This window comes from Petaurus breviceps, unplaced genomic scaffold (genome assembly GCF_028583685.1).
Source record: "Petaurus breviceps papuanus isolate PSGF00001 unplaced genomic scaffold, PetGlider_PUasm1.0 229, whole genome shotgun sequence".
NCBI lineage: Eukaryota > Metazoa > Chordata > Mammalia > Diprotodontia > Petauridae > Petaurus > Petaurus breviceps.
Genome location: NW_027185903.1, coordinates 28,794,570 through 28,805,285, shown reverse-complemented (window position 1 = coordinate 28,805,285; position 10,716 = coordinate 28,794,570). Strand labels below are relative to the sequence as shown.

The following is a 10,716-nucleotide window of genomic DNA, read 5'->3' as shown; positions in this document are numbered from 1 at the left end:
TATCTATCTATCTATCTATCTATCTATCTATCTATCTATCTATCTATCTATCTATCTATCTATCTACCTGTCTGTCTCTGTCTATTATTCTTTCTCTCTCCCTCTCTTCTCCCCTCTCTCTCCTCTGTCTCCTCCCCCTCCTACCCTCTCTCTCTCTAAATTTATGCTTATTAAACAGAGAAGAAGCTAGACAGATTTTCTGTTTTCTGCAGAAATTTCTGGCATGAACGATCAGCCAGAATCATGATTTAAATATCTGCGTAGGATTTAGCTTTAAGAGGATAAGATTCTTATGTAGATGACATGTTGTATACATTTATCATGAATTTCTTCCTAAATTAGTAGTGTTTGTTAGGATGTTGCATTTATATTAAAAACAGTGAGTTGTTGCTTTGAATAACATTTGTCCAAAATAAATCTCTGTTGTAAACATTCTCATTTTGATGGAAGATGTGTTACCATAAAGAGGAACTATACTCAGTCCTCAACCAAGTTTGGCATCCCTATTAATGCTGATATGTGTAATGCCAGAGCATCCTTGTGAAGAGATTGTTTCAAGAAAAGGAAAACTCTGTCATCCATTTAATGCTTCACCAGATCTAAATGACGTGGCTTGCAGAAGGGGTAGGGTCATAGAGAAGGAGAATCCTTCTTAGGCATTTCAGAGCAGTAGGCATGCTTTTTATTAGGGGCAGGGAGAGGGATTGGGGTTTTACTTGGCATAGGTTACTCCCAGGGGAGGGTCTTCTACTTATGCAAGTTGACACCCTCTCTGCAATTTATAATCTTAGTTGCCTAGAGCACTTAGAGACTCAGTGATTAGTCAAGGTTCACACAGCCAGTATGTGTCAGAGGTGGGATATGAACCCATATCTTCCTGGCTAATTCTCTTCCCACCACCCTATACTGCCTCTCATGCTTCTTAAAGACCATGTTCCTTTTTTTTTTTCAAGAAGCCATTCTTTGCCTCATTTTTTTGTTAAGCCTTAATCCCCGAATGGGTGCTGCCTCAGTCAAATTGAGACCTGTTAAAGACCTTAGCTTGAAAAGGCCAGGATCCCCCACTGCATCCTGGGCCATCTCCAGTCATCCTGAAACATATCTGGCTACTGGCTCCAGAGGAGAGAGTGAGGCTGGTGACTTTGCCCAGCCCTCCCTCACTTAAATCCAGTTCACTTTCACATCATGGCATCACCTCCCTGATGTCATGGTTGTCTTTGAGAAAGAAGGACAAAGAGCAAAGACCATGCTTCTAAGTATGTTTTAAAGTACTTTTCCATACATTATCTCATTGAATCTCATAATACTCTGACAGGATAAGGTGTATAGTATTATACATTTTTTGTGGATAAAGAAATACAGATTGAGTTTTTTATTTCATTGGTATTAGGAGTTTCCAAAGGACAAAATTCCTTTTACCAATGTATTTTGGGATCTTCTCTGTAACATAGAGAATTGGTGGTCTTAGGGAGTTGCCTAGAGCCTTAGGAGTTGATCAGTCACCCAACCAGTATGTGTTATTTGGGACTCGAATTTAGCTGTTCCTGGCTTACCTGGGGTCACACATGGAAAGACACACTTAAGCTCCCAGATTTCTGTTCCAGTCATCATCACATGGTACCTGATGGCATTATCATTTCCAGGGGCAACTCTGAAATAAGTGAATTTTATCTGCCTTCCTTCAACACCATTCTCTTCCTTCCAGCCCCTTCCTGCCCCTTCTGGTAACTAGTGTGCCCAGGCTGTTCCTCAGCTGCCTCAGGCCTGTACAGTGATTGTCAGGAGTTGCTGGCTCCTCACTTCTGCCCTCCCCAACTCTGGCCAGGAGTGTTTGCTTGCCCTTCCGTTATGGGTGGAGGGGGGAGCCCCTGTCTGAGAAGCAAGCAGTTCCTGCCCTGGTCAACAAGGTCGCATAGATGAAAAGCACTTCAGGAACCCATGAGTCAGAAAATAGGGCTTTGGGAGGTTGCTCAGGATGAAGGTCACCTGATTGGTACTGATATAGTTTATCTGTTCCAACAATTTTACTCTTGAATTCAGGGAGCTGCTGGTTTCTGACCTCCTAAATCTTTGACCATCTGCCTTGCGGTGTTGCTTCAGCTTCTGTAGTTCTCCCAGATTTTGGACTTCTTGTCTTATTCTGCCTTCTAGTTTCTGTATCACACCCATTAGAATGTGAGTTCCTTGAGGACTGAGGTTCGTGTTTTTGCCTTTTTTGGTGTCCCTAGTTAGCACAGTGCCCGGCCTGTAGTAATCGCTCAGTACGGTGGATGCTTTCTCAGTTCTAGCCCTCCTCCTTGGACATGGCATCAGCCACCTGGCATGACAGTGTGCAGAGACTGCAGATGCCTCCAGCTCAGCATCTCTGGCCTACCCTCACTGCTGGAAATTACCCTGTGATTTCCATGCCCGAGCCTAGGACTCTTACCCTAGCTGGATTTCTCTGGCCTGGAAAAGAACCTCTTTCTCGGTCATTTATACCCTCGATCTCTGTTTACCTTCCTCCCTCCATATCAGGTGGAAAGAGTACTTTGCCACCTGGGTCTCCTGAGCCCTGGAAATGTGAACCTTCTGAAGCAACATCAGAGAATTTGGAACATACTCTTTATGTTGAGGCTTTTTCAGAGATTTACCAACTTCTCCTTGAATCTCAGAAAACACGTCCTGATTTCCCTGAGCTCCAGAGATCTGGGCCCCACTGGATTCAACAAGATATACTAAGCACCTACTATATGATAAACACCAGTAATACAAAGAGAAAAATAGAACAGTGACTGATCTCAAGGAAAATGTAATCACTGAAGCCTGGTTTAGTGCCTTCTCTCTCTTTCTGTCCCCTCTGTCTGTCTCTCTCTTTGTCTCTCTGTCTCTCTGTTTGTCTCTGTCTTCATGTTCCTCCTTCCCTCCCTCTGTCCCTGTCTCTGTCTCTTGTCTCCTGCACCACTTTGCTGCAGCAGATCATGCAGATTCTATCAGCTTCATTAAAGGGCCCGTTCTTGTGCCTGTGGAAATGGCAACTTTAACCTCCTAGGAATTAACATTACCTTTTGAAAGTATCTATCTTCCTGTCCCTCAAAGCCAGTATCTTGTCCTGATCCTCCCAAGAACACAAAGTCTTCTTCAGCATCTCATGCAAGAGGGGGTAGGGCCAGAGCTCTCAACAAGAATCTCAGAGTTTGCTGTCACAATTCAGCGTTTCCACCAGATCATCTTATGATGTTCACATATTTGTGTAAGACTACCAGAGCCTTTTGTTGTGATCTCAGAGTCCACACTGATCCAGACCCCAGGATCATCTCAGAGTCCCTTATAAAGGGACCATGTCAGTCTCATAGAGATCAGAATGCAGATTCCTGATCACATCTGTTGAATTCATTTATTGAGAAAGGCATCTAGACAGTCATTCTAATGGAATTGTGTACCATGTAAGTAGTCTGGGTTATAAATGAGACTATAATTATGAAACAGGGAAGAAAGAAATTCCTTTTCTTCTCTCACTATCTCCCCAATTCCATTAGTGAAGTTGATTTTTCTTATTCATCCATTCCTTATTCAAACCTCATGTTATTAGCCATTTGCCCTGGTAGAAATAGTAAAGCTGATGAGGAGATAACAGTATCCATGTATGTATTTTTACAAATCTCTTTTTAAAATTACCTATCATGAACTTAAATCATGAACAAATATGAACATTTCAGTTTGCAGAAAAACCAAAAAAGAGGATTATATACAAAATTTTTTTGAAAAAGGCTTTTATTATATTTAACATGGTATTAGCAAAATTTCCCTATTTGTGTTCCCTTAATAAACTTCTTTTGTTTTCTAAATATGTACTAAAAAAAATTCATTTAAAAAAATTTTCAGTTCCAAGGTCTCGCCCTCCCTTTTGCCCCTCCCCCACCCATTGAAAAGGCAAGCAATCTGATACCTATTATACATGGAAAGACATGCAAAACATATTTCTTTATTTTAGTACACACTTTTTAGATGGCTTATTAATTTCTTGTGTCTATCATTACCCACTTACTCATTTCACCCTGTCTGGACAGACTCTTCTTTGAAACAAATAATAAATATATTTAAGCAGAAGATATTGACACATTGACCAGTCTGGAACTGTCTCTCATTCTGTGCTTCTAGTCCACCTCTTCTCTGCCAGGATTGAGGAGACATATTTCAGTATCGGTTTCCTGGAGTCGAGTTGTCCCCACCCTTTTAGTCCTGAACCTGATTCTAAGTAAACGTTATCAGCAACAGATTAAGGTGGCCACCACATTTGCCAGCAGTTCAGTTACCCTGACTGGAGTAGAAGGATGATTACTTAGGAAAGTAATAAATCTGGCCACTGTTTTTGTCAGCAGCATGATAAAGGGTTGTTAAGATGAAAAAGCAGTATCTCTACCTGATGGAGAGACTGAAATGGAAAACAGGGGCTGCATCATCCCTACCAAGTAGCCCAATGGGGAGATGTCTTGCCTCATCCTTTGAGTCTATGACAGGAAACAATTCCAATTCTAAAGCTGTCCTGAGTCTCTCTAAGTCATTAGCCAAGTTGATTATAATCTTCAACCTTGATAATAGATAAAGAATCTGACATTATTTAGGGGGGAAAAAAGAGATAGGGACAATGCTTGGAACCTGTTGTTTCCCTATCTGATCTGAGAGATGGGATTTTTGATAGAAGGAAGCAGAGTAAGACATAGTGCTAAAATCTGTGGAGATGATAGAATGTTGATCAGTGCAAGGAACGGTAAGAACATTCTTAAAATTATTTTATTTTTAATTTATGGAATAAAACAAGCATTTTTTGTAATATAATATAGTAATAAAAGTATTCCACATAAAACTGCAAATCTGCTACATACAACTTGCCATTCCTTCTAAATATAAAATAAAAAGGAATGTATTGTCAACCTCTATGCTTCTTTATTCCTCTGTACTAAATAGATTCACCTACTTGTAATACATCTACCTGTGGACTCTGGTTCAGTCACATCTGGATACTCCTTCTGGCCCTGGACAGGAAGCAAATAAAAAGTCTTTTTCACTTGCCTGGGTATCAGGCTCCATGCTTGCTTCTGGTAGTGTATTGGCTGACTCTTGCTATACTCAGTTCACTCCAAATTATGAACTATTTGCATGAACATTGGATCTCCTGCTTTTCACTGACCCCAGATATCTGTGGTCACCTCATTTCTGTTTGCTTGTCTGGCTTCTCTTTCAATTTAATGTGTGCCATGCTTCCCTAGTCATAATCCCTACCCTGCACTTAGCCTTTGGGGGGGGGTTGCTGCTTTATTCTTAGCCCCAATTTCTTTTTTTTAATCTTTTTTTATTTTATTGTTTTTTGGAGGGCAACTGGGGTTAAGTAACTTGCCCAAAATCACACAGCTAGTTTTTGTGTCTGAGGTCGTATTTGAATTCAGGTCCTCCTGACTCCAGGGCCGGTGCTCTATTTACTGCACCACCTAGCCACCCCACTTTAACCTAATTTCTTCTTCTTTCCCCTCACTAACTTATTTTTCTGTGTCCCATTCCTAAAGGAGCTGCTCCTAGTTAGCTGCCTTATTGGAAATTATTCTATAAAATCATACATACCTGTGTATTAGAGACCTTTTATTTTACTGTCCTGAAAAGTACTTTATTATAATTATAGTGAGTTATTTTCTAGTAATAACTAGATCAGATTTGGGGGAATTAACTTATATACAATTATAGAGGATAGATACAAGATATAAAGCTAATATGAGACCTTATAAGCATGTTATAGATAATAAAGTTTGGGGGTTCTTAATCTGAGGTACATGAACTTTTCTTTAAAATTTATAACTATATTTCAATATAATTGTTTTCCTTTACAATCTTATGTATTTTATTTTTATACATTTAAAAAAATTCTGAGAACAGATCCATAGTCTTCATCACACCATCAAGGGATTCCTGACACAAAAAGGTTAAACTATCTAGTTAAACTCCCTCAGTGTACAGGTGAAGATATTCAGGACAAGAGAGTGAAATGGCTTCTTCAGGGTCAGCTGGTAGATATTAGAGAGCCCAGATTCTCTGATTTCATATCTGATATTCTTCCCACTACATCAGGCTCACTGTATTTATGTAGAATTAATGGTCTCTGTCTAGGACTCAAGAGTTGGCCTTGGAGTCAGGAAGGCTTGGGTTCAAGTCTTGACTCTCACATGTACTGGCTTTATGATGCTCGACAAGTCACTTGACCACTAAGTGCCCCTAAGCAACTCTGTAACACTAAAAGTTGCACAACAGTTGCTCATCTACATTTGTGAAGGGATTTTCCTCACCAAAAAATCACAGGTTACAGGTCTACTCTTTCACCCTTCCCCAGCTCCCCCCTCAATTCTTAAACTAAAGGATCCCTAATGAGAAGAGAAAGGGAGCAAGCATACATTAAGAGTCTACTGTGTGCAGGAGACTGTGCAAAATGCTTTACAAATACTATTTCATTTGATAAAGAAGGTCAAGAGGAAGATATTCTGGGACAAAGGTACCTTGCTTAAAGGTACTCTTTAAATCTGTAGGTGGCTATCCAGATTGCCCGAGTGTGGAACTGATTGGGTTTTATTCTGAGTACTTGAGTAATGCTGATCTTCCTGGACTCTCTGGTTCTCAACTTAGGATGAACCTTTGACTTTATCCAATCCCTTTATTTTAGAAAACTGAGGTCCAGGGAACTATATGGTTCATGGTTTTGCCACTAAACAGTAAGACTTAAAATAAGGGTTGTAGAGAGCATGGAGTCAAACTTTGTTATTTTATAATTGAGGAAATCAAGGGCTTCAGTGGTTAAATGACTCATACAGGTGTACACAGCTAGTAAGCGAGAAAACATTTGAATGCACATCCTGATTCTCTTTCTCCTAGAGCATCCCACTTGTCACTTTGTGATGCTAGGAGCCTGCCTCTAGCAGGCTGTACTTTGGCAAATATTACTCCCTTATATAGTAGCGGTTCTTACTTCTACTCTGCATCCACTTTTTCCGTCTTATTTTTGTACAATAAAATTAAATCAACAAATATTTTAAAATATTAAATGTTAAATCAACAAATATTTTTGAGTGCCTACTATCTAATGTGTTTCTTGTTTTAGTAATAATAGAAATAACCACATTCGTATGATAGATGTGATGCCTTAAGGGTTTGCAAAACGTTTTCAATCTTCAAAGATCTGTCAGCCTTCAAAGAACTTTAATTATGATGAGAGACAGACAAGTGAAGGGTTAATTGTATAGGATTTAAAGACATTCAGAATAGCAGTGGAAAAAGTATATTCCAGTAGACAACAAAAATTTATTAAGCGCAAACCATGCGTAAAGCTCTGTGCCATGTAAAGAATACAACGAAAAAACAGTATCATGCCTGAATTCAAGAAGGTTTACATGTGATGGCATAGTATACATTTGCAAAGCAGTGCATCATTAGTTGCCAAATGAATTGTACAGAGATAATCATTACTGGAAGAGCTGAGAGGAGGGAGCTCTTTCTACTTTCAGTCAGAGATGGCTTTACAAATGAGAGCAATAATGACAGATGGGGAGAATTTCGAGAGGTGGGGAGAGAGAATGTTAGTTTAAGTATAGAGTTTCTAAATAGACTCCATTAAATTTGCCTTAATAATATGTGTGATATATATTCTCTTTTCTCTTGGGGTTTCTTTGAGAGGGAGGAGAGGACAAATACGTCTCGTAATGTGTGCGCTTTCAGTGTTTCCGGGAAACCATTTGGACCTGTGTTTTTGTTTTCCCTTTTAGCATGGTGTTATTGCTACAGAAGATGAAGAGTATTTTATTGAGCCTTTAAGGAATGCTACAGAAAATTCTAAACACTTTAGTTATGAAAATGGCCACCCTCATGTTGTTTACAAAAAGTCTACCCTTCAACAAAGGCATCTATATGATCACTCCCATTGTGGTGTTTCAGGTAAGCAAACCATTTAGGATTTAGTAACATAGGTAATGATCCCTTCCTCCTTTATGTAATTAATATTGGTTAGGTGAGTGACTATAGTTTTATTATAGTGTCCCACAAAATGCTTGAGTATGATCATAGTGGGTCATTTTGTAGCAACAACAGAAATGACTGAATTTTTAGGAATTTAATTTTTCTAAGAATACATAGGACCTATAGAAGGACTACTTAAAACTATAATAATCAAAATAAAGGAGGACCTAATTAATTGAATAGACATTCCAGGTTCATTAATGGGTCATATTGATGTAGAAAAAACAGCAGTTTTTATGTATGGCAGTAATTTATGTATTTAATTTATTGTCAGTCAAAGTGCCAAAGAACTTCTTTATGGAATTAGGTAAAATTAAAATAAAATTTATATGGAATCACAGTGGGTCATATATTGAACCATTTTAAAAGTACTGCTATCCACTTACCCTTGGAAAGTAGCCCTTTTTGCCTTGAACTGAAAACTACAAGAAGATTTACATCTTGGGTGACAGAAGACGTTTAGTGAGAATTTCATAGTATGTATGTAAAACTCTGTAACACATATAAATGGGGATTCAGGTTTGAGTGATCAGATTTCTTTACAGACCTAGGAAGAAGTCTTGTTTTATTCATGTGTTGGGACATACTTGTAATACACTGATAATACATAGAAGTTGATTTCTATTCTATTCCTATGCTGAGGCAAGGGTGTGTTGAGTAAGTTAGATGTACTCAGGCCATCCTGATACATCAAGCAGGGTGAGAGCAATCATCTAGGTAGGGTCAAAGGATTAGACAGGTATTCAAGATCAGAGCAGAAGGGAGCCAGAAGAGTCTTAAATTGTTTGTGAAGATCCCAGATATCAAGGTGGGTAAACACCAAGGAGGTCAGTGGCAGTGGTGACAGAAACAATGAAGTGAGTCTGTTCCTTCTTTAGGGGTGTTTGCCCTCTCACCTATTTTTATGGGTCTTGATGGCCATGAATGGTCATGTAGAGCTCCCTTCTCTAAATTTATGATCTGAGGTGATCCTAAATATGCACAGGTGGGAACTATGGGTCTAGTAAGGAGCTGAGGCTTAAAAGTATGCTTGGATTTTGATGAACAAGGGAGAAAGGGACTAGGACCATGGGGAGCTCTTCACAATATGACCCCTCCTGCTAGAGAGTTTTTCTCTGGTTTGGGGAGCCAAGATTGTTGGGCTAGGTGCCATGGAGTTCTTAGGCATTTTGCTGGAGTACCTACTTATGTCATGAGCTTCTAGGTTGTCTTTTTTTTCCTCTTAGTTCTACCAGTGGTGTGCTTGTAGAGTTGTTAAATTTTCAGTGTGAGCATTTACACCTTGGAAATTGGCAAATGCTGCAAATCAGGGCTTGATTTATTATTATTATATTTTTATTGTTAAAACTTAAGAAAGTGATGCAGAAAATATTAGTAATATAGATTAAACTTTAAAAGTGTGTCATGCGTACTTTTTTTTTGCTTTTTGGAGGGGTATGGCAGGGCAATTGGGGTTAAGTGACTTGCCCAAGGTCACCCAGCTAGTAAGTATTAAGTGTCTGAGGCTGGATTTGAACTCAGGTCCTCCTGACTCCAGGGCCAGTGCTCTATTCACTGTGCTACCTAGCTGCCCCATGCATAATTTTTTTCCCCTCCCAGAGACAGTTGTTAAAAATTTGCCAGCACATGACTGTTTCCCTATTCCAGGTTGGTGAGAGACTGCAGATGATCTAGTATTCTCTGACAGTCAAAGATTCTTCAAACATTGTAGACTTTCAGTAAACTGAATTTTTTGATCTAGGAAAGGATTGTCCCAGTGGACCTTGCATTAGGAAATAGAACGGTAGATGATTTTGAGGAAATCAACTTAAATATTTAAGAGCTTAAAACTCTTAAAACTTAAAGAGATGATATGCAATTGGAAAGGGACTAGAATTTCTGTTATCAGTATGTTCCAATATGATATGATGGTGTTTCAGGAGGATCATACTGGATATTGGCATATTCTTGATTTTTCTCTAGATGATAGAGTACTTTTGGATAAATTGATGTTAGGCATCTGGTCTTGCAGGTGTCAATAGGGACTGGTGGTGACAGGATAGTACAGTCATCCTCCCGAATTTGCCTTTGGCTAGGGTTCAGGATAGGGATGGAATCTGGGATGGAGTCAAAAATTATTAAATTATTAAAGCTATATGTTTATAGCTTAATCTCCCTGATTGGGAGAGTGAGGAAAAGCCTTAACCAGGAGGCTTCCACTCAGGGATGGGCTAGAAGCATCTGAGTTTGGTAATGAATCAGAGTCATGGATATAGAGTGCCCATCTGAGTGACCAAATGCAGTGTCCAGATTAAGTAGGTTCGGTAGGTAAAACAGAGTCTGTGGTGATATATGAAGACATATGGGCTATGAAAAGGCAGCAGAATTAAATACTGAGATAGCAATGAAGGTCTGACTTCTGTAAGAAATTTGCTCCATTTGCTGCATTCAACTTATTTCAGGCTTATGTTTATTTTTTTGGGATCCTTCCCCTTAGCTTCCTCCAAATTTACTGCAGCTGGACAGCTCCCACCCACTGCCTGCATTACTATCCATGGAAATGACTGTCTTTCAGTGGACTAATAGGTATGAAGATAAAAACAGTAACAGACCTAGAAGGAACTATACTGACTTAAGATATGTGCATGGCACCAGTGGGTGGTTACATTCGAATTCAGCTAATGATAATAGAGAAAGCCATTTGTT

At 39.2% G+C, this 10,716-nt stretch overlaps 1 protein-coding gene across 1 annotated transcript in view; it reads left to right on the top strand.

Annotated features, from left to right (window-relative positions):
* Positions 1-10,716, top strand: part of ADAMTS6 (ADAM metallopeptidase with thrombospondin type 1 motif 6) — a 331,893-nt gene that overhangs the window by 6,386 nt on the left and 314,791 nt on the right. The window contains exon 3 of the mRNA XM_069096412.1: positions 7,782-7,950. Within this exon, the coding sequence (XP_068952513.1) occupies positions 7,782-7,950 (169 nt within the window). The remainder of the gene's footprint in view (positions 1-7,781; positions 7,951-10,716) is intronic.